At 56.4% G+C, this 27,782-nt stretch overlaps 2 protein-coding genes across 2 annotated transcripts; both read right to left on the reverse strand.

Moving 5' to 3' along the window:
- Positions 1-10,588: 10,588 nt before the first annotated feature.
- LCN10 (lipocalin 10) lies at positions 10,589-13,958 on the reverse strand. The gene is made up of 6 exons (XM_024252418.2): positions 13,811-13,958; positions 12,903-13,042; positions 12,323-12,432; positions 11,907-12,014; positions 11,014-11,112; positions 10,589-10,617 (listed from the first exon to the last, which is right to left on the reverse strand). The coding sequence occupies exons 1-6, from the start codon at positions 13,919-13,921 to the stop codon at positions 10,589-10,591; spliced, it is 597 nt and encodes a 198-aa protein (XP_024108186.2). The 5' UTR covers positions 13,922-13,958.
- Positions 13,959-15,002: 1,044 nt separating this feature from the next.
- LCN6 (lipocalin 6) lies at positions 15,003-19,446 on the reverse strand. Its single transcript, XM_002820398.2, has 7 exons — positions 19,315-19,446; positions 18,072-18,211; positions 16,658-16,728; positions 15,974-16,084; positions 15,626-15,727; positions 15,325-15,350; positions 15,003-15,128 (listed from the first exon to the last, which is right to left on the reverse strand). Exons 1-7 carry the CDS (start codon positions 19,402-19,404, stop codon positions 15,126-15,128), a joined length of 543 nt encoding a protein of 180 aa, XP_002820444.1. The 5' UTR covers positions 19,405-19,446; the 3' UTR covers positions 15,003-15,125.
- Positions 19,447-27,782: the final 8,336 nt, after the last annotated feature.

Below are 27,782 nucleotides of genomic sequence, written 5' to 3' on the forward strand. Positions count from 1 at the left end.
TGAACCTGGCACTGGCTTGAGGTCTACACCTGGAACTGGCTTAAACTCTGGAACTGGTTTTGGAGCCGGTGCCCGAGCAGTCACCGGAGGTGGCACCAGATTTGGTGATAGAGCTGCCTCTGTTTCTGGAGTAGGTTGTAGAGCTGGTGCGGCAGCTGGAGTGAGATCTGGAGTTGTGCTGGCTGTGGTCATAGTTCTTGAGCTGGTACAGGAACCCACACTGGTGTGAGCCGCGGTGCTGAAGCTGGTCCTGTAGATGATGCTGGCCCTGGCTCTTTTTCTGAACCTGATGCTGATATTTGGCCCTAACTATGCAAATGGTTTTGGAGCTGGTCCTGGCTAGAGGGCGGATGCTGGAGCTACACTGGAGTCGGCACGGAAGTGGCCAGAGCTGCCCCTATCTCTGGGTGTGCTGCTGGAGCTGTTGCTGGAGCTGGCTCTGATCCTGGAACTAGCACCCGAGTTGTAGGCCGGGGCTGGCTCTACCTTCTGAGCTGGTGCAGGAGTTGGCTGTAGCTCTGTAGCTAGTGAAAGCTCTAGCTGTGGAGAGAGGGCAAGAGACATCTCCTCCTTCAGAGATACTGAGTCCACTGCACCCCGACCCAGCACTTGCTCCATGCTGGGGGGCAGATCTACCAAGCACTTACTGAAACCAGTATGCATAGCCCCGGAGCAGACCATGACCTGCTGAGACCCAGGAGAGGACCTGTGCCCCAGCACCTGAGAGAGGAGCTGCCTCATGACAGTGGGGTACTTAGAAGGTGGAGATGTCACATCCCCTGCTGCGGGTCACATGACAGAGGTCAGAGGATAGGTAGATGGCACTTCTGTGCAGAAGGTCAGCCCAGGCTGGGTGCGGTAGCTCACGCCTGTAAGGCCAACACTTTGGGAGGCCGAGGTGGGTGGATCACCTGAGGTCAGGAGTTCATGACCATCCTGGCCAACATGGTGAAACCCCGTCTCTACTAAAAATACAAAAATTAGCCGGGCATAGTGGCGCACGCTTGTAATCCCAGCTACTTGGGAGGCTGAGGTGGGAGAATGGCGTGAACCCAGGAGGCGGAGTTTGCAGTGAGCCGAGATCAGGCCTCTGCACTCCAGCCTGGGTCTCAAAAAAAAAAAAAAATCTGGAGAAGATGATGGTGGTGATGGTCGCACAACAATGTGAATGTACTTAATGCCACTGGAGTGTGCACTTAAAAATGGTTAGGGCAGGCCAGGTGCAGTGGCTCATGTCTGTAATCCCAGCACTTTGGGAGGCTGAAGTGGGCGGATCACCTGAGGTCGGGAGTTTGAGACCATCCTGACCAACATGGAGAAACGTCATCTCTACTAAAAATACAAAATTAGCCGAGCGTGGTGGTGCATGCCTATAATCCCAACTACTCGGGAGCTGAGGCAAGAGAATCGCTTGAACCCGGGAGGCAGAGGTTGTGGTGAGCCGAGATCTAGCCATTGCACTCCAGCCTGGGGAACAGAGCGAGACTCTGTCTCAAAAAAAAAAAAGGTTAGGGCCAGGCCGGGTGTGGTGGTTCATGCCTGTAATCCCAGTCCTTTGAGAGGTCAAGGTGGGCAGATTGCTTGAGGCCAGGAGTTCCAGACCAGCCTGGGCAACATGGTGAAAATTAGCTGGACAAAATTAGCCAGGCATAGTCTGTAATCCTAGATGCTCAGGTGGCTGAGGTGGGAGGATCCCTTGAGCCCAGGAGTTTGAGGCTGCATTGACCTGTGATTGTGCCACTGCACTCCAGCCTGGATAACAGAGAGAGAACCTGTCTTTAAAAAAAAGGTTAAAATGGTGAATTTTATGTTCCGTATATTTTACTGCAATAAAAAAATTAAGAAAATTATTTACTGCCTTAGTTTATTTGTGCTGCTATAACAAAATACCTGAGACTGGGTAAATTATAAAGAACAGAACAGTTCTGGAGGCTGGGAGGTCTGGGAACAAGGGGAGTATCTGGCGTCTGGTAAGGGCCTTCTTGCTGTGTCCTGTAGCAGCAGCACAGCAGTCTAGCAGGATGCTGCTTCAGAAGGGTCTTCATCCCATTCATGCAGGGGGAACCCTCAACAACGCGAGTGTCTGGCGTCTGGTAAGGGCCTTCTTGCTCTGTCCCGTAGCAGCAGAGCAGCCTAGCAGGAGGCTGGATGCTGCTTCAAAAGGGCCTTCATCCCTTTCACATGGGAGGAGACCTCATGGCCTAATCGCCTCTTCAAAGGCCCCACCTCTTGATACGTTCACACTGGCAACATCTGAATTTTGGAGAGGACACATTCAAACCACAGCACTTACCATTCGAAACAAAATAGAAGCTCATCAGGCGCGGTGGCTCACACCTGTAACCCCAGAACTTTGGGAGGCTGAGGTGGGTGGATCACCTGAGGTCAGGAGTTCAAGACCAGACTGGTCAATATAGTGAAACCCAATCTTTACAAAAATACAAAAATTAGCCAGTGATGATAGTGGGTGCCTATAATCCCAGCTACTCAGGAGGCTGAGGTGGGAGAATCGCTTGAACCCGGGAGGCGGAGTTTGCAGTGAGCTGAGATTGTGCCACTGCACTCCGGCCTGGGCGACAGAGTGAGACACCGTCTCAAAAAAATAAAAAAAAAATTTAAAAACCCAACCAAACAGGCCTGGCGCAGTGGCTCACGCCTGTAATCCCAGCACTTTGGGAGGCCAAGGCAGGTGGATCACCTGAGGTCAGGAGTTCGAGACCAGCCTGGCCAACATGGGGAAACCCCATCTCTACTAAAAATGCAAAAATCAGCTGGGCATGATGGTGTGCGCCTATAATCCCAGCTACTCGGGAGGCTGAGGCAGGAGAATCACTTGAACCTGGGAGGCAGAGGTTGCAGTGAGCAGAGATTGTGCCACTGCATTCCAGCCTGGGTGACAGACTGAGACTCCCTCTCAAAAAAAAACAAGCAAAACAAGAGCGACAGCAACAGACAGCCCGCAGTCCCAGAACACCCACACTCTCTGTGACGACTCAGAATTTCTTCCAGACTTCACAGATCACCATTCTGGATAAAACAACAAATCAACTACACGTGGATGCCTTCCCCTCCCTGCTTTGGCTGCCTTGTGGACACAGGTTCACACCAAGGTCATTACCAAGGGTTTGCATCGCCCCAAAGCTCTCTCCACCACCACACCCCTGAGGGTTGGGACATTCTGGAATTGCTTTGTGGATTGGCACTGATGGGGAGGGCTTTGAAGGAGCCGTGTGAACATCTTTCAGGTCGAGGCCTGGGCGAAGCTGGCCCTGAGGCTGGAACACATTCCTGGAGAAAATGCAGGGGCTCCTGGCCTCTACACGAAGTCCAAATGCAGAGGGCCATGACGTGGGTGGTGAGTGTGGAAGTGGGAAGGTGGAGGCGTCACGCCCCTGCCCCAGGTCACGTGACAGGTGGAAGGGTGAGTACAAGTCAGAGTACCCCGTGGAGCCCTGCAGGGCTGCTGGCGAGTGCTGCTGGGGCTGCAGAGTGTGTAAAGCCAGGCACCCCAGGACGTTTTGGCCATGAGCAGGGATCAGGCCTCCATGGGGAAGGGAAGAGTGCTGGGGAAGTCTGACCCTGGTTGGGGAAGATCGGGGGGGAAGGTGACTGTGCAGGGCTGAACACTGTCTGCAAAATGTCATTCCACCTGAACCTGTGAGCATGACCATGTGTGGAATAGTGTGTCTGGGTGCAGCTGCTCACACCTGTAACCCCAGCACTTTGGAAAATCAAGCTGGGAGGATAGCTTGAGCCCAGGAGTTCGAGACCAGCCCAGGCAACATAGAAAGACTCTGGCTCTACAAAAAATAAAAACAAATTCGCTGGGTGTCGTGCTGCACACTCATCCCAGCTACTCGGGAGGCAGCGGTAGGAGGATCGCTTGAGCCCAGGAGGTCGAGGCTGGAGTGAGCCATGATTGTGCCACGGCCCTCCAGCCTGAGCGACAGAGTGAGACCCTGTCTCAAAAAAACAAATCGAAAGACAAAATAAGGTCCTAGATCCAATGACTGCGGAGAAGAGCGGGGCTGGCCACAGGAGACAAGGCCTCGGGAGGGCGGGGGCAGTGATGGGAGAGGTGCAGCCCCAGCCCCAGAACACCCAGACCTACCAGCACCGCCCGCGGCTGGAAGAGACAGGAAAGAGCCTCCTTCAGTGCCTTCGGAGGAGCGTGACCCTGCAACACCTGGGTCTGGACTTGGAGCCTCTAGAACTGAGAATGAGCTTCTGATATCCCCAGTCTGCAGTACTGGGGCATGCCAGGACCCCCCACAGCCGGTGGCCATTCACAGTGCAGGCCTGATATGGGGCTGCAGAAACTCAGCCTGACCCCACGGTCCACCTGGTTTTCATCACCTGGAGGTCGGCCCTTCCTATCTGTAGGGACCAGCCCCACAGGGTCGGTGGGTTTTTCTCCTCATGTGCGGAGACGAGAAATTGTAGAAATAAAGAAATAAAGACAAAGAGATAAAAGAAAAGACAGCTGGGCCTGGGGGACCACTACCACAAAGACGCGGAGACCGGTAGTGGCCCCGGATGCCAGGCTGTGCTGGTATTTATTGGGTACAAGACAAGGGGGCAGGGTAAAGAGTGTGAGTCATCTCCAATGATAGGTGAGGTCACGTGGGTCACGTGTCCACTCGACAGGGGGCCCTTCCCTGCCTGGCAGCCGAGGCAGAGAGAGAGAGGAGACAGAGAGAAAGACAGCTTACACCATTATTTCTGCATATCAGAGACTTTTAGTACTTTCACTGATTTGCTACTGCTATCTAGAAGGCAGAGCCAGGTGTACAGGATGGAACACGAAGGCGGACTAGGAGTGTGACCACTGAAGCACAGCATCACAGGGAGACCGTTAGGCCTCCGGATAACTGCGGGCGAACCTGACTGATGTCAGGCCCTCCACAAGAGGTGGAGGAGTAGAGTCTTCTCTAAACTCCCCCGGGGAAAGGGAGACTCTCTTTCCCTGTCTGCTAAGTAGCAGGTGTTTTTCCTTGGCACTGACGCTACCACTAGATCACGGTCCGCTTGGCAACGGGCGTCTTCCCAGATGCTGGCGTCACCGCTAGACCAAGGAGCCCTCTAGTGGCCCTGTCTGGGCTAACAGGAGGCTCGCACTCATCTTCTGGTCACTTCTCACCATGTCCCCTCAGCTCCTATCTCTGTAGGCCTGGTTTTTCCTAGGTTGTGATTATAGAGTGAGGATTATTATAATATTGGAATAAAGAGTAATTGCTATAAACTAATGATTAATGATATTCATATATAATATGTCTATGATCTAGATCTAGTATAACTCTTGTTGTTTGATATATTTTATTAAACTGGAACAGCTCATGCCCTCGGTCTCTTGCCTCGGCACTCGGACGGCTTGCCGCCCACACTTATCCAGTTCTTTGAAACTGTTAGGGCTTTTGCTTAACAGAAAGGAGAAAGATGACTCAGCCACGTGCAGTGAAAGAGCCATCAGCCCCAACTGGTGACTCTGGGTCTTTAAACACCTTCCATGGGGCCACACAGGTGCCCAGCCCCATGCTGGAACCTTTGGGAATTGCAGACTCTGACCCAAACTGTGGGGCTCTCGCAAGAGCCTCAGGCCACTCCCTGCCACCTTTCGTCCCCAACCTGGACCTCAGAGGCTCAGAGGCCCAGTGGAGTGACCATTGTCACTCCAGGACAGAACTGCACAGGGCCCTTGGGAGGTGGGGGGTGTCCAGGAGCACTGGCCGGCCCCATCGGCCCGGCCGCAGCTGTCTCTGCTGCCAGCCAGCAGGGATGTCCACAGGCTGTGGGCTCACCTGGGGGCTCATCTGTAGCAGACACGCCTATGGGCTCCCCCGGATTTTTTTTTTTTTTTGAGGCAGAGTCTCTTGCTGTCACCCAGGCGGGAGTGCAGTGGCACGATCTCTGCTCACTATAGCCTCCACCTCCCGGGTTCAAGCGATTCTCCTGCCTCAGCCTCCCAAGTAGCTGAGATTACAGGCATGCACCACCATGCCCGACTAATTTTTGTATTTTTAGTAGAGAGGAGGTTTCACCATGTTGGCCAGGCTGGTCTCGAACTCTTGACCTCAGGTGATACACCTCTGTGCCTCCCTCCCAAAGTGCTGGGATTACAGGCGTGAGCCACCATGCCCGGCCTCCCCTGGATTCTTGTTCTCATCTTCCTCCAGAGAGAACCCTGGCCGTGCCGCTGCCTCTGAAATGGGGGTCAGGGAAATGGTGTTGTCCAGGAAGCAGCTGAGGCTATGGTGTCTCTGAGGCTCACTCCAGGGCCACGGAGCGGGCCTAACCCACAGGGCTGTGTGTGATGAAAGGGCGTCATAGACCGCACGGGCCCTGCGGAGGGTGGCGGCTGGTACCCACAGAACTGTGAGCAATTCTGACCCACCAGGTGGCACGCTGCAGAGCGAGTTGCACTGGCACGGGTGGCGTGTACGCGTCTAACCTCTCCTGCTGCCCCTCCCTCCCTGCCTGTGGGACCCCAAGTGATCCCCTCTCCCCATTCTCCTGGCTCCTTCCCTTCTTCCTTCTTCTGCCCACTGACAGGATTGAGTTGTGGAGATGACTGCTTCCCTGGGCCCAGGGAAGGGGGGTGCAGAACCTGGGGCCCCCAGGACAGAGCCAGGCCCAGGGAAGGGGGGTGCAGAGTCAGAGCCCCCGGGACAGAGCCATTGCCCTCACCCTGGTGAATGGGCGGTTCAGAGGCCCACACTCAGGGTTCTCAAGGCCGGACAGCAGTTTGGGGCTCCTGCTCAGCTCGTGTCCTGCCTCTGCAGCCAGCCTGCATGAGGGAGCAGGGACATTGAAGGGGGGCCGGGGGGCCTGGGCCCACCTCTCCATGACTGTGCCTTGGCCTGGGATTCTGGAAGAAGTAGCCACGTCTCTGCCGCTCTTTAATGTTTTTTGAGACAGGGTCTGCTCTGTCACCCAGGCTGGAGTGCAGTGGTGCAATCGGCTCACAGCAGCCTTGACCTCCTGGGCTCAAGCCATCCTCCGACCTCAGCCTCCTGAGGAGCAGTCACCATGAGTGCGTGCACCACACCTGCTACATCTAAATCCTGGAGTTAGTTTCTTTCTTTCTTTCTTTCTTTCTTTCTTTCTTTCTTTCTTTCTTTCTTTCTTTCTTTCTTTCTTTCTTTCCTTCTTTCTTTCTTTCTTCCTTTCTTTTTCTGTCTCTTTCTTTCTCTTTTTTTTTTTGAGATGGAGCCTTGCTCTGTTACCCAGGCTGGAATGCAGTGGCATGATTTCAGCTCACTGCAACCTCGACCTCCCAGGTTCAAGTGATTCTCCTGCCTCAGCCTCCCCAGTAGCTGGGATTACAGGTACCTGCCACCACGCCTGGCTAATTTTTGTATTTTCAGTAGAGACGGGGTTTCACCATGTTGGCCAGGTTGGTCTCGAACTCCTGACCTCAAGTGATCTGCCTGCCTCAGCCTCCCAAAGTACTGGGATGACAGGCCTGAGCCACCGCACGTGGCCACAATCTGAAATTCACCCTGGGACCACCACAACACAGAGCAGCAGCCAACAATGAAAGGGAATGAACGAGTGACCACACAGCGTGGGTGAATCTCACAATAGCTGTTCAGCTCTGGGAATGAAGGAAGCCGGACCCCCGACACAGGGTGCATGCAGAGTGATCTCATTTACAGGAGACTCCAGAAAATGGAAATCGATGTAATAACAGGAAGACAACCAGTGGCTCCTTGGGCTGGGGCTGGGGCGGGAAGACCCAGAGGAGCTTTGCGGAACGTGCTGGGTCGTGGACGTGTTTCTTGAGATGGAGTCTCGCTCTTGTCACCCAGGCTGGAGTGCAGTGGCGTGATCTCGGCTCACTGCAACCTCTGCCTCCCGGGTTCAAGTGATTCTCCTGCCTCAACCTCCTGAGTTGCTGGGACTACAGGCACGCACCACCATGCCCGGCTAATTTTTTTGTATTTTAGTAGAGACAGAGTTTCACCATGTTGGCCAGGCTGGTCTCAAACTCCTGACTTCGTGATCCGCCCGCCTTGGCCTCCCAAAGTGCTGGGATTACAGGCGTGAGCCACTGAACCCAGCCTGTATTATTTTTTTTTATTTTTTTTATTTTTGAGAAGGAGTCTTGCTCCGTCGCCCAGTGGAGTGCGGTGGAGCGATCTCGGTTCACTGCAGCCTCTGCTGCCTGGGTTCAAGCGATTCTCCTGCCTTAGCCTCCCAAGTAGCTGGGATTACAGGTGCCCACCACCACACCCGGCTAATTTTTGTATTTTTTTAGTAGAGACAGGGTTTCAGCATCTTGGCCAGACTGATCTTGAAATCCTGACCTTGTGATACACCCATCTCGGCCTCCCAAAGTGCTGGGATTACAGGTGTGAGCCACCATGCCCGGCTGTATTTTTTGTTTTTGTTTTTGAGATGGAATTTATCTCTCATTGCCCAGGCTGGAGTGCAATGGCATGATCTCGGCTCACCGCAACCTCCACCTCCCAGGTTCAAGCTACTCTCCTGCCTCAGCCTCCCGAGTAGCTGGGATTATAGGCATGCGCCACCACTCACGGCTAACTTTGTATTTTTAGTAGAGACAGTTTTTCTCTATGTTGGTCAGGCTGGTCTCGAACCCCTGACCTCAAGTGATTCACCTGGTTCAGCCTCCCAAAGTGTTGGGATTACAGGCGCCCAGCCTTTTATATATATGTTATAACATATACAATATATAAAATATATATATATATATGAAATTTTTTTTGAGATGGAGTCTCACTCTGTCACCAGGCTGGAGTGCAATGGAGCCAAGATCTTGGCTCACTGCAACCTCTGCCTCCTGGGTTCAAGCAATTCTCCTGCCGCAGCCTCCTGAATAGCTGGGATTACAGGCGTGTGCCACCACGTCTGGCTAATTTTTTGTATTTTTAATAGAGACGGGATTTCACCGTGTTGGCCAGGATGGTCTCGATCGCTTGACCTCATGATCTGCCTGCTTCGGCCTCCCAAAGTGCTGGGATTACAGGTGTGAGCCACCATGCCTGGCCTATATATATGTTTTTTGAGACAGAGTCTCACTCTGTTGCCCAGGCTGGAGTGCAGTGGCGCGATCCTGACTCACTCAACCTCCCAGTTTCAAGCAATCCTCCCACCTTAGCCTCCTGAGTAGCTAGGACTACAGGCGCCCACCACCGTGCTCAGCTAATTTTGTAATTTTTGTATTTTTTGTAGAGATGAGGTCTCACCATGTTGCCCGGGCTCCAAACTGCTTTTCTGCACACAGGAGAACTTTATTTCTCATAAGAGATTGCAGCCAGCAGGGCAGTCCTTCTGACAGGCTAGGAAGCGTAGCCTCGGGCCAGAAGCCTGGAACAGACACTTGGAGGGAGGAGCAGAGGGAAGAGGAATTTATGCTGAAGGAGATGGCCAAATATAGACGTTCAATAAGCTTCAGGAGGAGTCATGAATATTGATGAAAGGAGAAGCGTGTACACGTGCAGCTGAGCAAATTCTCCACGGACTGCCCAGAACCACTCTCTGATCTCTTCTCGGGCCAGAAGGAGGGGCTGACCCCTTACCCCATCATGGCTGAGGACTCGGGTTCAGGGTTTCTTTGGGATCCCCTTGGCCAGAAGAGGGTCCATTCATTCAGTTGGGGGGTTCATCTCAGACAACCTCCCGTCATCACCCGTTGAGTGAGACCCAAGCCCTTCACTGTAGCCTTCGAGGTGCCATGGTCCGGTGGGCCCCCTCCCGCTCCTCTGCAGCTCTCCCCAACATCATTCTCATACTGGCATCCCCAATCTCCTTGAGAAGCCATTTTCTCTACTCTGATGTCTTTTCAGAAGTCACGTCCTGTTCTGGGGATGCACCCCTGCTCCTCCAGCCCCATCCGTACTGACTTAACACCCACCACACTTCCCAGGTGAGCACAAATGCCACTTCCCCCAGGAAGCTCTCCCTGATGCTGCCCTGGATGGAATGAGTTAGACCTGCTGTTGTTGGGCCCTGGCTGCCCCTAGATACACTTCTAGGGTCTATACTCGAGTTTCCAGGTGATCTAGGGTCTATACTCGAGTATCCAGGTGATCACGCTGCTGAGGTTGGCTTCTTCTGATCAGGCATCAACTCTGGGTCTGCGTTTGCCAATTCTGCTCCCTAACACAGCCGCAGGGGCCAGCATGCTGCCTGGCACATCATGGGGGCTCCTCCATGTTGGGTGGATATGGGAACGGCTTCCTGAGAAAGTGCAGGATGTCAAGGAACGCAGAGGGTGGCGGCGGCCTGGAGGGCAGAGGGAAGGCACACAGCGAGGACTGCGTTGGGCCGGCCTGTGGTCTATTTCACAGCAGACAGGGAACAGCAGCAGCCTGCAGTGTGCTCCAGAGGACACTGGGGAAGGGGCCTGGCTGACATCTCGCCACCCGGTCAGCCTGTATCCTCCTTCCCCCATCTTTCTGTGATCATAAAGGATCCCTTGAGCCACTTGATTTTCACACTGTCAATGACCTAGAGTTACCAAACACCTCTCAACAAGCCGTGGTCTCCACTTGACATCTGGAACAACGCTCCTGGGGTCTGGGAGGACCACATGTCGAAAGGAAAGAGCAGAGGACGCTGGCTCTCATGGCAGGATGGTGTGTGCACAGGACGCTGTGGGAGAGGAAAACAGCCACGCGTGGGCTGACTGCTCGGAGGAGACACAGGAGCCGTGAACACGTCTGCCCCGGCTGCTTGCTGGTTCCATGCATGCTCATCTTGGGCACCACGAGAACACAGACATGCAGCCCCCGATCGTGCAGCCACAGCCGCAGCACCGCCTGGTCAGATGCAGCATCTGCTCCGGATGCCTCTCGCTGTCGGTGCCAGGCCTGCTAGGCCAAGCCCCGATTCTCAGGGGCGGCAGGAGGTGGGAGGCACGTTTGGACGGATCTTTAAAATGGCACCTTTCAAATGGGTCCTTTCATCTCTCCTTCCCCCAATGAATCAGCTCCCCAGTGGGACGGGCAGGTAGGGCCAGGAGGGCAAAAGGCTGAAGACACAGCTTACCATCTTTCGGGAGGATGACGGCGGCCTTGGAGAGCCCCAGAATGTCACACGCGTCCATGAATTCCTTCAGACTCTGGAAGCTCGAAACATTCTCTCTATCTGAGGTTGAGATCAGGATCACATCAGAGACTCCAGCTCTGGCCATTTTAGGGTCTGCACCCTGACCCCCATGCCTACCCCGGGAGCTGCTGAAATGTCCTCAGAGCTTAGGCGTGAAGCAGGGGTCAGCCAGCGGAGGACAGCGGCCGCTGGGCCCCTCCCCACTTATGAGGCGGCCAGGCTCGGGAAGCCGGGGTCACCACGCTGTCGCCTGGGGAGCCCTCTCTGCCTGCAGAATACCCTCCAGCCAGCCCCTCAGCTGTGCCCCGGCTTGCTGCACCCTGAGCGTGCCCCACCTCGACTGAGACCCCAGGACCCCACCTCCCCTCTACCCGTTCCAACCGGGAGGGCCACTCCTTTCTCTGTACCCCAAGTGGTTGGTGCCTAGAATTGGGTTTGTGGCCCTTAACCCACACTGGGTCACTTCCACACCCCTCCATCCCGGGCAGACCCTTACCTGGGACCCCTCCCACGCCTCCTCATCCCCATTGTGTCTCTCACCCAGAACGTTGCACCTGCACCCGCCACCATCCTGGTGGCCTCCACATCCCCTGGATGGCCCGCCCTGCTCTGCGACCTCTTCCTGACGTCCCCCATCCTTGCTTCAGCGAACTCCAGGACCTGACTGCTGTGGTCTCGGCTTCCACTGCCCCTGCCCCGACCACCTCCCCAACCCCCACTCTCCCTGCCTGCCTCACCCCCTGGGTCCTGCCCGGTGCCGTGTGCCCAGAGCCCCTCTATGCCTCCCTCTGCACCCCCTCCACCATCCTCCGCCATCCGCTGTGCCCGCTCACGGAAGAGCAGCAGGTTCTTGTAGTTTTGGGCCGCACGCCCCAGGCGGAGGTAGACCAGGCCGTAGCTGTAGTCAGTGGACAGCACGTGGAAGGCCTTCACCCCTTTCACTGAAAGAGACGCCCAGAGACGCCCGCTGGTCCCCGAATGGCGTGGCTGTGCCAGCCCGCAGCCCTGACCCCTGGTGTCTGAGGCCTTGGAGCCCCCACCCAGGTGCAGGTGTCTAGAGGGACTGAGTGCGGTCCCGGGGCCTCCCCTCCCGGGCCAGGCCGCCCAGCACATGACCTGTGGGCTCTAGGAACACAGCCAGCCTGACGCCCGCCTGCCATGTGCTTTTGGGGACAAGGGGCCTGCTCAAGGCACAGGGGGGACAGAGGCATATCACGCAGCTCCTCCGGGGCCCAGAGCCCGAGCACACCTCCCTCCCGTCCTTCCCTTGGGCCCGCCGTGTACGCACAGGTGTTCCTGAACACCGGCTTCTTCCCGTCTTTCCTCAAGATCACCTCCTGGGACTGGCACCCCTTCAACCTGGGGCCAAGGCGGGGGCTCAGGCTACAGACCAGGGAACCCCTCCTCCTGCCCGCCGACCGCCGAGCCCCACCCACACGTCTCGGTCTCGCCCCTGCTCCCATGGGACCTGGGAAGGTTGGGGCCCCAGGTCCCCACTTTTTTGCTTCACTATCCAACTTGTGTCAATTTGAGGCTCTGTGGTTTGAGGATTTTCCAATTCGGACTGGGGCCTGTCCCATGGCAAGGGAGAAACTCCCAACACCCACCCGTGTGGGGCCCAGGGGCTGCAGGCGACTTCCTCCCAACACCCGCCCGTGTGGGGCCCAGGGGCTGCAAGCGGCTTCCTCTGATTTTAGGGGGAGAAAGTGGGGGGACGGTCCTTGTGGAACTTCCAGACAGACAGCCTCCTCCCGGACTCCTTTCCAGCCCCCAGGCAGCTCCCTCCTCCTGGAAGGGGAGAACCTTGCCGGGGGACGCTGCCCACTCACCGGCTAAAGGCGAGGAGCACGCGGAGCTGGCCCACTTTGTTCACCTTTACCACGGACGCCCCCAGCTTCCTCTTGTCCCTGGCTGGCAAGAATCCCTGGGCGTCAGTGGCCGTGGCCAGAATGTACCAGAACCCTGAAAACTGCGCAGCAGGTGTGTGGGTGGGGACAGGAGCTGCCACCGGGGGCTGTCCCCACCCCCGAGGTTCCCAGCTAGAGAACCCAGGAGACAAGTGACCCTTCTGTGAGCCGGAGCCCCAGCCTCGCCCAGGTGCCGCCTCGGTCCCGGCCACTTAAGCCCTGGCCACTGGAGCAGGGCCGCAGAGAAGCAGGTGCCCGGCTGGTCAGGGACCCCAGGCAGCACAGGGCTGGGCCGTGGGTGCCAGCAAGTGGGAGGCCCCCCTACCTCAGAGGCCCCGGCTCCTTTCCACGTGGCCTCCTGGGGGCCGGGTACTGCTCAGCTACTTCCCTTCCCGCCCGCCCCTGGCCCCCAACTCTGCCTGCTGCCAACCCCAGCGCCCTGAGCACCGCCGTGCCAATGAGTGCTGCTCCCATGGCTTACTCAGCAGGTGCCCGGGCCCTCCCGCTACAGAATATGCCCAGCTTGCTCCACACCCACTCTGTACTCTGGGCGTCTCCCGACCTCCTCGGCCACAGCGCTCTGGGCCCCTCCACCCTGACCCTCCCTGACCCCCCCGACCCCCCTGAACCCCCTCGAGGCTCCCTGCCTTTGCCCTGCAACTTGCAGGGCCCCTGTGCCAGAGGCTGCAGTGGGAGAGGCCAGGTGCGCAGCGCCCGTGCCTGGAACTCCTGGTAGCCCTGCTCCTGGGCGGCTGCCGGGAGACTGTGCAGGAGCCTGCTCCAGCTCCAGGGCCGGCGCCCGGCTCAGGGACCAGCGGCGCATGGCTCACCTTGTTCCAGTTGAGGGTGTGGGACTCCCTGGGGTACCACTTCTGCACCTGGGACCCTGCAGCCAGCACTAGCACCAGCACCAGCAACAGCACCAGCAGCCCCTGCCTCATCTTCACCCTCCTCCCTCAGCCGCCAAGGCCAGTGTTTAAACCTCCCTGGAGCCGACAGCCTGTGTCGGGAGAGGAGGGAGGGGAGGGAGGTGAGGGAGGCAGCAGGTGTGGCTTTGGGCTCTGCTACCTTCTCCCTGCCCAGGGACCACCCCCAGGCACTTCGGTGCAGCCGGCACTGCCCCGCCCCGTGGTCACTGCTGGCCTGGGCTGCCCCGGCAGACAGAGGCCCCTCTGAGGCCCCAGGACCCTCCTGCCCTCAGTGCCTGGCCTGGGGTTACTGTGTGTGCCGCTGAGACTCATTAAGCCCTGGCCCTCATCCTAGACCTCCCAGATGACAGGCAAAGGGCTGATTGTGGCCCTTCTGGGGCAGATGTGGATGTGGAAAGCCCCACGCGGCAGTCACACACACAGCCCCCACCACCTTCTTGAGGGCCTGGCACCCAGCACCTGAGCAGGTGCCGAAGGGCGGGCCAGGGCTGTGTGCCCGTGCCCGTGGGTGTGTGTGTGTGCATGTGTGGGTGCCCAGCCTTGCAGGTCAAGACATCTGTGTGCACCTTGCCTCACTCCAGCATGAGCCTCGCACAGTCCCCAGCACCCCATCCAGCCACGAGGCCTCCACGGCCTGTGCTTCTCCCAGGAAGGCAGGCAGCCCCCCACGCCCATCAGAACACAGGAGGATCTGCAGCCTTGGGCGTCTGGGGTCCCCGCCCCTGCCCAGGCAAGAGACACAACCCCAGCCCAGAGAAGCTTAAGCCTGGGGGGTCAGGGGCCACTCTGAGCCCCACCAGCCACCTCTCTCTCGTCCTGGGAAGTCCTTGGAGCCTGTGGCACCCCAGCCGTGGTCCTGGTGGACGTCACTGCTGGCTTCCTCCCAGGCTGTGTCCCCCGACCAGCCCCCAACTCCGAGCCTGGGCCTGAGTTTGGGTGTCTGAAGACCCAGAGGGGCTCTGGCAAGGGACTGGGTTGGGCAAGCGTCTTCTTTGCAGCTGGCTCTATGGCTCTGTGGCTTGGCCCTTGGTGGCGAACCCCCGCCATCCTCCCCGCAATCCCCCCGCTGGCCCCCAGTCAAGAGCATCCTTGGTTTGCTGTGGAATCACTTTATTCTGAGCTGGTGCTGGGCCCCGGGAGCCGCTGAGCGAGGTGGGTGGACACTGGCCGAGGTCACAGGACCCTGCGGGCGCCATCCCTACTGGGGGCGCAGCACTCACTGAAAACCAAGACGAGTGTGAGGGGGCCCAGCCCACCACGGAGGCTCCTCCACACCCTCAGCCGCCTTAGAGGCAGTGGAGCCACGAACCCCGTGGGCTTGGGCAGAGGGTCCTCCCACCCACTGTGCGGAGGGTGGCCTCCCCCACCCCCTACCCTCAAGAGAGCCCAGGGTGAGGCTCAGGACGGCGGCTTACCAGAAGGATCTTGTGAGCACAGGTGACTAGAAGGGGAGGCAAGACTGGCTGTGAAAAAGGACTGAGCCTCCCAGCACCCCAGGGCCCTGCCCACAAGACTCGCCTGCCATGGGGACCAGACCCCCAGGCCTGACTTTGGGCAAGGGCAGGTGAAGACTCCCTCAGCCTGCCTGACTCCCTGAGAGCGACTGAGTCAGGCAGAAGCCAGAATCAGCCCCAGGGTCTGTGTCACCCCATCACGGCCTGTGGGCCCCAGAACTTGCCCCAAGCCTCCCCCGTGGCTGCTCCGGTGGACACTCACGATCCTTCTGCAGCTGGGCCTGCTGCTGTGACAGGAAGCCCAGGCTCCTGCTCCACTTGGTGAAGAGCCCCATGGCCTCCTGGCTGGCTGTCTCCATCCGACCTGGGGGCAACCAGGGCAGTGCAGGGGGAAGCAACCTCTGAGAGCTGGGGAGGGGCCGGGGAGGGGCCGGGGAGGGGCTGGGAAGGGTTAGGGAGGAGGCCACCTGCCCTGGGATGCTGGCCCCGGTCCTTCCAAGGCCACCTCCAGTGCAGCGAGCCTCAAAGTGGGGGAACTTGGCCTGCATGTGGTCCTGCGCGGCCCACTCACCACACAGCTCCCCACGTGGGCCCCGCACGGCACACTCACTGTACAGCTCCACGGTGTTGAAGGGCTCGTCCCCGAACTCCAGCTGAGTGAAGATGATGGCATAGTCTCTGAAGTTGGTGGCCAGCACCCGGAGCTCCAGCACTCCTATTGCTAGGAAACAAAACCCCCCGCCGTGGGGGAGGGCAGCTGCTGTATCCATCCAGGGGCCACTGAGCTGATGCTGGCCACAGGGACGGAAGGGCCAATTCAAGTGAGAGCCCCCCACCCCAGGAGACCCCTCCAAGCACACCCAGAGCCCCCAAGCTTTGTCCTCCACCCCTGACCCCACCTGGTGCCAGCATCAAGGGGCTTTCAGACACTGACGGACAGACAGACAAGCACTGCCCCAGCCTGTCCCGGGTGTGAATGAGGAGCGGCTGGGTCACACCGGCCCAGCTCTGTCCCTGTCCCTGTGGACAGCCACTGAACAGGCCCCTCGCCCTCTGCACCTCTGCATGGGGACCTTGGCTGGGCCCCACTGGCATCTGAGCCTGCTGGGAGCAAGGTTCCAGTCCTCTGTCCAGGGGCCTCTCTTCACCCTCAGGATGGGCACCAATCCCAAGACCAGCCCGTGTAGCCTCCTGGCACTCGGGAGTGGAGTCAGCCCTCCGTCCCTGCCCGCAGGGGGCGTGGGGATGCTGCAGGGAAGAACGGCCTGGGTGAGGCCGTGGCCGTCAGACTCACAGGGATTCTCAAACACCCATCCGGAGTTTCGCTTTATCAGCTCCATGACACTCTGGCTGCACCCCTCCAGCCTGGAAAAGAAGGGGCCCATCACCCACTCAGGGTCAAGACCCCAGGGCCCGGTGAGAGGAGACGGAGCTCAGGAGTCCAGGCCAGGCCAGCCGGCAGTGAGGCCAGAGCTTCCATCTTCTGCCAGATGCCCCAATGCCTGGAAACCTGCTCTCGGAGAGTGGACTGCGCGGGAGTCCTGAGAGGGGCGGACACTCCCGTTCACCTCCTGAGAGACCCTCAGTGCCAGATCTCCACCAGGAACACTGAATGCTGCTGAGGACGCAACAGGAGACTCGACAGACGGGAGGTTCGCCCGTGACTCGGGGGAAGGACGGGGTGGGGTGGGGGTTCGCCTGCGACTCGGGGAAAGGGGCCGGCGCTCCCTAAGTGGTCAGTCCCCAGAGTGAGCAAAACCCAGCAAAGGTGCAGTGGCGTTTGCCAACGAAGGAAGCTGAGGCTGAGTCCATGCGGGAGAAACAGCAAGAACTAGGAAAGCTACATGGGAGCTGCCACCTCAGCCTGGAGCCCCTTGGTCCCAGCTCGCCCTGAGGCCAGGCCTGGCCCGGGGGGTGCAGTGGGGCCCCTGCCCATACCCTGCAGGCGCATGAGGAAGGCACGCTGGGGAGGAGCGCAGGTTCTTCTCTCTGGGCCCCATGCCTGGCTCAGTGGTTCAGGCCTGGGCTCTGCCGCCAGCCTGCCAGGGGCTAGACACCCACCACGCCACCCAGCAGGCCACTCTTCTGCGAAGGGAGGGTGGGCACCGACTCCTGCCCCAGCACGGCTACCCCCACAGCCCGGCTGCCCTGTAGGTGTCCCCTGTGTAGCACGGCCGTCCCACAGCCTGGCCCACCCCACCCCCGCACGCCACCACCAGCCATGCCTGTGGTGGGGTGCACCCGCCTGAGGCCACAAGGCCAGTCTGGCCAACAGCGTCCACGACCATATTGTTTGGGGATTCATGTTTTGAAAGAACCAGTGGTTCTTAGGTCCAAATGCATCACCCTCCTTTAAACAGAATTCCCGGAAAAGGCCTGCTGAGACCACAGGCTTCCCCAGCTCTGACCACAGCCTGCAGCCCAGATGACCCAGGACAGGGATGCATGAAGGAGCGTGGTCAGAGCAGTGCCCGCCCGCGGTATTGAAGGTGGGAGTCCCACCTGGAGGCCCCAAGGACACAGATGTGAGTGGCTGGGCAGAGGGCTAGTGGCTCTGCGCAGAGCCCAGTGGGAAAAGTGAGGGGGATGCAGAGGGGCCGTGGGAAGCCCCCAGGCTGCGGTGCCCGGGAGCAGATGTGCAAAGTACATGATGTGGCTGAGCCACAGTCCTGCCTGCGGGAAGGCCTGGCAGGACCCGCCCCACTCACCCGTGCTGAGAGGACAGCATCTGCAGGTTGTTTTCTGAAGTGAGGGTCACCACCACCCCCGCGACGTTCTTCGTGTCCTTCTCCACGGCAAAGCCCTTTTCCCGGGAGGCCACCGCAAGCACGTACCAGGGCCCAAGAAGCTGCATTGAGGCCGCTCCTGTGAGGGCCGCCAGCCCTCCAGCCTCCAGCCTCCAGCCTCCAACCCTCCAGCCTCAGCCTTCAGCCTCCAACCCTCCAGCCTTCAGCCTTCCAGCCCTCCAGCCTCCAGCCTCCAGCCTCCAACCCTCTCGCCCTCTAGCCTCCCCACCCTTGCAGCCTCTAGCCTCCAGCCCTCCAGCCTTCCACCCCTCTAGCCTCCAGCTTCTAGCCCTCCAGCCTCCAGCTCTCCAGCCCTCCAGCCTCCAGCTTTGCAGCCCCCAGCCTCCAGTTCTACAGCCCTCTAGCCTCCAGCCTCAAACCCTCCAGCCTCCAGCCTTCCAGCCCTGTAGCCTCCAGTCTCCACCCTCTAACCATCCAGCCCTCCAGCCTCCAGTCTCCAGCCCTCCCGCCCTCCAGCCTCCAACCTTCCAGCCTTGCAGCCTCTAGCTTCCAGTTCTCCAGCCCTCTAGCCTCCAGCCTCCAGCCCTCCAGCCTCCAGCTTCCAACTCCCCAGCCCTCCAGCCCTCCAGCCTCCAAATCTCCCACCCTCCAGCCTCCAGCCTTCCAGCCCTGCAGCCTCTAGGTTCCAGCCCTCCCACCTTCCAACCTCCAGCCTCCAGCCTTCCAGCCCTGCAGCCTCTAGGCTCCAGCCCTCCCACCTTCCAACCTCCAGCCTCCAGCCCTGCAGCCTCCAGTCTCCAGCTCTCCAGCCCTCCAGCCTCCAGCCCTCTAGCCTCCAGTTCTCCAGCCCTACACCCTCCAGCCCAGCAGCCTCCAGCCTCCAGTTGTTCAGCCTTCTAGCCTCCAGCTTCCAGCCCTCCAGCCTCCAGTCTCCAGCCTCCAACCATCCAGCCCTCCAGCCTCCAGCCCTGAAACCTCCAGTCTCCAGCCTCCAATTCTCCAGCCCTCCAGCCTCCAACCCTCCAGCATCCACCCCTTCTGCCCTGAGGCTCCTGCCTTTGGGACCCCCCCAAGGGCTGGCCCAGCTCATTCCCCACTGCCCATGCTGGTCTGGGCTGGCCCTGGGGGACCCAGAAGCTCTGTGGCCTTAAAGGAGGGGCTGGCCCCCGAGGACCAGCTTTCCCCACCCCCAGTGGGACTGTACCTGCTTAGGGTCCAGTCTTCCCAACCACACGGCCTGGGCCCTGGGCACCGAGACCAAAGCCAGAAAAGCAGCCAGCAGCAGGCCGCCCATCCTCCCAGGTCCAAACCGTGCCGCAGGCCCAGGATGTGCAGTCCCTCCAGGCCCTGGAGACCCGTTTATATGGCTCTGAATTTCTCCGTGTGGGTGGCACTAACTGCCAGGAACCCTCCTGGCCTCCTGCAGAATTACTCAGGGGGGCACTGAGCAGTGGCAGCCTCTGAGCCCAGATCAGACCAGCTGCACAGCCGGGAGAGGGTCTGGAGTGTGTGGATCAACCATACTGTATACTGTACTGATCCCCTGCTTTCTTCCACCAGAAGGTTCCAGAATGGGCATCCTAAAGCCAGCCGCACCACCTCCCCCGTTCCTGGGGACCCACGCTCTCCCTCGCCCAGTCTGGGAAGCAGGGACCCTGCTGTCCACAGCCAGGCCCGGCAGGAGGCCAAGGTCAAGCCCAAGGAGAGGAACCAGGGCAAGAACAAGTGGTTCTTAGGAGCTGCGGTTTTGGATATCTTTTGTTTCAATCATTAAATATAAAAAGTCCCTGAAAGCCTTTTGAAAAAGGCTCCCACCTCCTCCTGGCCCACCCACCATTCTGCTTTGTGGCCTGGCCTCTGTCCCCCACAGCCAGCACCCCCAGAACAGACTGTCCTGTTCCTTCCACTCCTGCAGCCACCGTCCGGCCCTGCTGCCTCCTGCCTCCCCTCCCTGGGACCCTGGCCTGCTTGTGCCTCCCAAGGCCCCTTGAGAGCTCTCTGCAGCCCCCGTCCGGGAGCAGAGGACAGAGGTGCTCGGCAGGGTCTATCTGAGCCCCTGAAGCCCACTGGGAGGCAGCTGGGAGGGTCTTCCCCCAGTGCTGTGGCCTGCACCCTCTGGGATTCACTCCCACACACCTTCGCTCATTCATCAACAAGGGTGCAAGGAGCACGTCCGTGCAACAAGGCTCGAGTGCCCAGGGCCGCCTGCACTCACAGAGCTTACACTGCAGCCCTGGCCGCCTTCCCTGTACCCAGCCTGGGTGACGGAGCAAGACCCCATCTCTAAAATAAAATAAAAATACAAAAAGGAAGAAGCCAAGCAGCTGGGCCAGGCCTCTGAGAAGGAAACACCTGCCAGCCCCACTAGTGTCCCTAAGGGCTGCGGGAGGCTGGTTCTCGAGGTAGCCACAAAACAGCACACACCATCAGCCAAGCGAAGCGCTGTGGCTCACACCTGTCATCCCAGCACTTTGGGAGGCTGAGGCAGGCGGATCACCTGAGGTCAGGAGTTTGAGACCAGCCTGGCCAACGTAGTGAAACCCCGTCTCTACTAAAAATACAAAAATTAGCCAGGCGTGGTGGCGCAAGCCTGTAATCCCAGCTACTCAGGAGGCGGAGGCAGGAGAATCGCTTGGCCCCACTGCCCAGTCAGTCTTGGCAGGCCTGGCCCCCAGTAGCTGTGTGGTTTCTGCCTTCCTCCTGCACTCTGGTGGTCACAGGCCCTGCTGCGTGGGTACAGGGAAGGCGGCAAGGGCTGCAGTGTAAGCTCTGTGAGTGCAGGCGGCCCTGGGCACTGGAGCCTTGTTGCATGGACGTGCTCCTTGCACCCTTGTTGATGCAAAATTTAACCTCCGCCGGAGGCGGGGGTTGCAGTGAGCCGAGATTGTGCCACTGCACTCCAGGCTGGGTGACAGAGTGACTAAGACTCTGTCTCAAAAAACAAACAAACAAACAAACAAACAAAACAAAGGATAAACCTCAGAGTCTAATGAGACTATTTCCCTGCCGGGGCGGGGAGCTGGAACAGAGTGGGGGGATAAAGTTAGACTTTTTTGAGTAAACGTTTTTGTATAGTTTTGACTTTGGAATCAAAGTAATTTGGTGTGTTATACTGTTATACTCAAAGGAAAATAAACAAATTCCAGACATGGGATACAGTTGTATTACAGATAAATGACAGGCACACTGAAGGGGAAAGGACTGCCCCCTGTAACTTCTGAACACAGTAGTTTTTCTCTGTATTCTTGGGCTAATGGCAGAAGGAGCTGTAAACACATCCTAAGCTCTCTTCGGCAGGCTCATGGCTCACGGTGGTTTGGGTGAGCAATTCTGTTTTGTTTTGTTTTGTTTTGTTTTGAGATGGGGGTCTCGCTCTGTCACCCAGGCTGGAGTGCAGTGGTGCGATCTCGGCTCACTGCAACCTCCACCTCCCCCATTCAAACGATCCTCCTGCCTCAGCCTCCTGCGAGCTGGGATTACAGGCACGCGCCACCACGCCCAGCTAATTTTTGTATTTTTGGTAGAGACGGGGTTTCACCATGTTGGTCAGCCTGGTCTCGAACTGCTGACCTCGTGATCTGCCTGCCTCGGCCTCCCAAAATGCTGGGATTACAGGCGTGAGCCACCGCGCCTGGCCTGGGTGAGCAATTCTGATACTACTTTCCATGTGCTCTAGAAGGGACCAAATGAGTAAACATATCAAGGATAATGGGTTTCTCTGTGTTGGAAAAGAGAATTATAAATATAGACATACAGAAAGGGAAGAGATCAAAATGAACCCTGTGGTGTTGGATTGGAATTGGAAGTTTCTATGTGAACCCTGATTTTGGTAGACAGATGGAGAGAGGGAGGGAAGGAAGGAGAGAGGGAGGAAGGAGGGAAGGGAGGGAGGGAGGGGAGGAAGGAGGGAGAGAGGGAGGGAGAAAGGGGAGGGGAAGGGAAGAAGGAGGGAGAGAGGGAGGCAGGGGAGGGGAAGAAGAGGGAGGGAGGGAGGGGAGGAAAGGAAGTCCAGGCTGGTCTTGAACTCCTGACATCAAGTGATCTGCCCACCTCGCCTCCCAAAGTGCTGAGATTCCAGGCGTGAGCCACTGTGCCCAGCCCTGAGTGGTCATCACTTTCTAAGAGCAAAGTGTCAGCCGAGAGGATGGGTACACCGGTTAGGCGAGGGGGCCAGCAGGCCGGGTGTAGGGGCTCACGCCTGGAATCCCAGCACCTTGGGAGTCTCACTTGAGCCCAGGAGTTGCAGACCAGCCTGGGCAACAAAATGAGGCCCCACCCCTAAGAGAAATTTTAAAATTATCTGGGCTTGGTGGTGTGTGCCTGTGGTCCCAGCTACTCAACGGGCTGAAGTGGGAGGATCTCTTGAGCCCAGGAGTTCAAGGCTGCAGTGAGCCATGATTGCGCCCACTGCACTCCAGCATGGGCTATAGAGAGAGACCCTGTCTCAAAAAAAAAAAGAGAGAGAGAGCGTTAAACAGGCACACAACTTCGTCTTCATTAGGTCATGAAGAAAGTGTAAGTAAGCTTCTTAAAGTGCAAATATGCCAACCTTCTCTGACTGCAGTACAAGAAAATTGGAATATTTTATCTTTTCTTTTCTTTCTTTTTTTCTTTTTTTTGAGACAATGCCTCCCTTTATCGCCTAGACTGGAGTGCAGTGGCGCGATCTTGGCTCACTGACACCTCTGCCTCCTGGGTTCAAGCAATTCTCCTGCCTCAGCCTCCCTAGTAGTTGGGATTACAGCTACTCACCACCACACCTGGCTAATTTTTGTGTTTTTAGTAGAGACGGGGTTTCACCATGTTGGCCAGGCTGGTCTCGAACTCCTGACTTCAGGTGATCCACCTGCCTCAGCCCCCAAAGTGCTGGGATTATAGGCGTGAGCCACTGCGCCCAGCCTGGAACATTTTAAACATATTTTTAAAAATACTCTCAGATGAAAAGAAAAATACAAACTGAAATTACAGAATTTCATTAATATAAATATAATAAAAACACTATGTAAAACAGGGATCATAGGAAAAATACCTTAAACCTTTATACCATTAAAAACAGGGCCAGGTGTGGTGGCTTACACCTTTAATCCCAGCACTTTGGGAGGCCGAGGCAGGTGGATCATCTGAGGTTGGGAGTGCAAGGCCAACCTGGCCAACATGGCGAAACCCCATCTCTACTAAAAATTCAAAATTAGCCGGGCGTGGTGGTGTGCACCTATAATCCCAGCTACTCAGGAGGCTGAGGCAGGAGAATCGCTTGAACCCGGGAGACGGAGGTTGTGAGCTGAGATTGCTCCACTGCACTCCAGCCTGGGCGACAAAGCGAGATTCCATCTCAAAAAAAACATAACAAAAACAAACAAGAAACAAAACAGAAGAATGAGGCTGGGCGTGGGGTCTCACACCTGTAATCCCAGCACTTGGGAGGCCGAGGTGGGTGGATGACCTGAGGTCAGGAGTTCGAGACCTGCCTGGCCAACATAGTGAAAGCCCGTCTCTAGGAAAGCCCGTCTCTATTAAAAATGCAAAAATTAGCAGGGTGTGGTGGCGCATGCCTGTAATCCCAGCTACTCGGGGGGCTGAGGAAGGAGAATCACTTGAACCCGGGAGGCAAAAGTTGCAGTGAGCCGAGATTGTGCCACTGCACTCCAGCCTGGGCAACAGAGCGAGACTCCATCGCAAAAAGAAAAAAAAAAAAAAAGAAAGAAACACAGGAAGGATAAACCTCAGAGTCTAATGAAACTAGTTCCCTGCCGGGGTGGGGAGCTGGAACAGAGTAGGGGGATGAAATTAGACTTTTTCTGAGTAAACGTTTTTGTATAGTTTTGACTTTGGAATCAAGGTAATTTGGTATATTATACTCAAAAGTAAAATAAACAAATTCCTAACATAGGATACAGTTGCATTATAAATAAATGACATCCACACTGAAGGGGAAAGGACTGCCCCTGGTAACTTCTGGACACAGTAGTTTTTCTCTGTATTCGCGGGCTAACGGCAGAAAGAGCTGTAAACACATCCTAAGCTCTAGTGGGCAGGCTCATGACTAACAGTGGTTTGGGTGAGCAATTCTGATACTACTTTCCATGTGCTCTAGAAGGGACCAAATGAGTAAATATATCAAGGATAATGGGTTTCTCTGTATTGGAAAAGAGAATTATAAATATAGACATACAGAAAGGGAAGAGATCAAAGTGAACCCTGTGGCGTCGGATTGGAATTGGAAGTTTCTATGTGAACTCCGATTTTGGTAGACAGATGGGAAGAGGCAGGGAGGGAAGGAGAGAGGGAGGAGGGAAGGAAGGACGGAAGGGAGGGAGGGCAGGGAGCGGAGGAAGGAGGGAGAGAGGGAGGGAGAAATGGGAGGGGAAGGGAAGAAGGAGAGAGAGAGAGGGAGGGAGGGGAGGAGAAGAAGAAGGAGGGAGGAAGGGGAGGAAGGAAAGTCCAGGCTCTGTCTGTTGAGAAGGTTTAGATACAATTGGACCCAGTTAAAGTAAAAGCACACCCAACACTCAGAGCTTGGTTTCTCAACACCATTCTATATGAAAAGGAACCAGGACTCTGGTGAATTATTCAAAGCCTGTGTACAGAAAACGTAAGAGGAACTTGGAATGTTTTTTGTGCCAAAAAGCAAAAATGTGCTTAAGGAATCAGGGAATGTACCAACAACACTCTGAAGCCACTTTGAAGGCACTCCCATTGGGTAGAAATGATTGTCATAAATTGTAACCTATGGAAGAAAACAGGACCTGCTGAGTCCCTGCTGATATAATTAAGTAACCAAATGGAGGACGAGGAATGCAGGTTCCAGTGGGCTCACTTGGTCCCCACTTGTCACACGGATCTTCTTCCTGCAGACCTGAGTGACCATCCAGAGTCATTTCCCTCTGCCTGAGGAACATCCTTGGTATTTATTTATTGTACCAAAGCTGTGCTAGAGATAAATTCCCTCCATTTCCATTTGTCAAAAAGTATGTTTATTTGACTCTCAGTTTTGAAGGATATTTGTCCTAGATAAAGAGCTCTGTGTTGATTTTTTTCATCAATGTAAAGATGGCCTATTGTCATCTCCTGGTTTCCATTTGCCATGAGAAGACAGCCATTGTGTCCCCCTGTTTATGCCCTGTATTAGTCAATTCTCACATTGCTATGAAGAACTACCTGAGACTGGGTAATTTATGAAGAAAAGAAGTTTAATTGGCTCATGGTTCCACAGGCTGTACAGGAATCATGGCTGTGGAGGCCTCAGGAAACTTTCAATCATAGCTGAAGGTGAAGGGGAAGCAGGTACGTCTTTACATGTCCAGCAGGAGAGAGAATGAAAGGGGAAGTGTTACACACTTTTAAACAACCAGATCTCCTGAGAACTCACTATCACGAGAACAGCAAGGGGAAACCCGCCCCCATGATCCAGTCACCTCCAACCCAGCCCTATCTCCAACATTGGGCATTACAATAATGCCACATGAGATTTGGGTGGGGACACAGAGCCAAACTATATCATGCCCTGTCTTTTTTGTTTTTTCTGAAAGAGAGACAAAGTCTCACTATGTTGCCCAGGCTGGTCTCAAACTCCTGACCTCAAGTGATCTTCCCGCCTCAGCCTCACAAAGTGCTGGGATTACAGGATTACAGACGTGAGCCACCAAGCCTGGATGTGCCCTGTCTTTTACCCACAGATCCCTTTAAATTTTTATCCAAATCATTGGTTGGCAGTGCTTTGACTATAATGTCCCCAGGTGTGATTTTTGTGAGGCTTTCTTTTTCATCCTGCCTGGGTTTCTCCAAGCCTCTGGGCTTTCTAAGTTGATGTTTCCATCAAATTTGGGTTATTTTGACCACTGTTTCTTCATGTATTCTCACTCTCTTCTCTTTCTCAGGCTAGTTTACATTTTTGATCTTGCCCCACAGATCTTTGAGGTGCTATCAACCATTTTCTTCTCTGTTCCTCAGACTGGATAATTTACACTGATTGGTGCTCAAATTCATGGACATTATTTTTGCCATGGTCAACTCCTATTAGTCCTTCCAGTAAATTTTTCATTTATTATACTTTTCAGTTCCATAATTTTTTCTTTTTTATAGTTTCCATTTCTCTGTTGATTTCCTGATCTGATCTCCTACATTCACTCCTTAATTCTTTCTTTCTCAATTAGTCCTTTAATGCTATTGTGTCACTATTTCTTTCCTTAGAGTATATCTTGCTTTTCTTTTAACTGCTTATAATGGCTGTTTTAGACTTTTATCTTCTGAGTACAACTTTGGGTCTTCTCGGTGTCAGTTTTTAGTAACTTTTTTTTTCTTTTTTTAACACAGGTCATATTTTTCTGTGTCTTTGGACGTCCAGTGACTTTTGGGCAGGACGTTGTTGGCCCTGCATCTACTGTCGCCCTGTAAACAGCACTGACTTTTGTTCTGGGATGAATTCTGCCCTCCCAAAATTCCTGCGTTGAAGCCCCAGATCCCATGGTCACTGTTTCAGGACATGGGACTCTTAGGAGGCAATCGAGATTAAGTGAGGTCAAAGGTAGTGGCCCTAATTTAACAGGCCGGTGTCCTTATTAGGAGAAAAAGAGACACCCAGAGAGCGCTCCCCACCAGGTGAGGACACAGCGAGGGGCTGCCTTCTGCAAGTGGGCAGGAAACCCTCACCAGAAACTGCATTTTCCGGCACCTTAATCTTGGACTTCCACCCTCCAGCACGGTGAGGAAATACAGTTCTGTTGTTTAAGGTGCCCAGTCTGGGGTATTTTGTTACGGGAGCCTGAGCAGACAGCGAGAGTGACAGCCCCTCCGGCAGGAAATCCAAGTCAAGGCTAAGCTCCTTGAACCCATGGGCTTCGGCCAGGCACAGCTGCGCAAAGTCACAGCTGTTTCCCAGGAGCCCCTAACTTGTCAGAATGCAGCCTCTACATGTCCCTCCTGTGGGTCTCGGGGGCACGGTTCTGGATTTGAGGCGCATCTAGGGTGCAGTCCTTGTTCCTAGCAGGGACTTTCTGGTGTCCCGGCCGATGCTGGGGGCCGGTGAGGTCCCCCCACTCGGGCTGTTCTCCCAGAGCTCCCGGCACCACTCGACCTCAGGTATCACTTTCTGCCGCCCCGACGAGGCAGCCACCCTCGTAAGCCCGGGTTGTCTCACCTGCGTGTGTGGGGACCGGCTGACCCCCAGGGGCCTGGGCGCAGAACCTCCGGGCTGACACTGCCACTTTCCTTGCCCTTCCCGTGTCCCAGGCCAGGCAGGAGGAGAAAGCGATGCAGTCGGCTGGTGGCAGCTGAGGCCACGGGGTGACAGTCCACTGTGGAAGCGGACACTGAGCAGGACTGGGCAGCTGGGGGTCCAGGGAGGCCGGAATCGGGGTCCATCAGGTAGGGCCTTGGGCACGGGCCGTGAGCCTGGAGCCCTGGGAAGTGGGGAGCCATGGAGGATGCAGGCAGGAGGGGTGTGGCCTCCATGCATTTGAGAGACCTGCTGAGACTCCATCAGGAGCCCTGTTTCTGTCTCTGGTCCACACCCTGGGGCAGCCTGACCACGACCCTAGCAGGGCAGGAGGGCAGGGCCTGCTGCCTTGCACGTGAGCCACACTGTTTGTCCAGTAGCCATGGAAAACACACCTCCTGTTGCCAGACCTGGGGCAGGCAAGTCCCCCCACACCTGTCACCCATCGGCCCTCCGGA

This window comes from Pongo abelii, chromosome 13 (assembly GCF_028885655.2).
Source record: "Pongo abelii isolate AG06213 chromosome 13, NHGRI_mPonAbe1-v2.0_pri, whole genome shotgun sequence".
NCBI classification, from domain to species: domain Eukaryota; kingdom Metazoa; phylum Chordata; class Mammalia; order Primates; family Hominidae; genus Pongo; species Pongo abelii.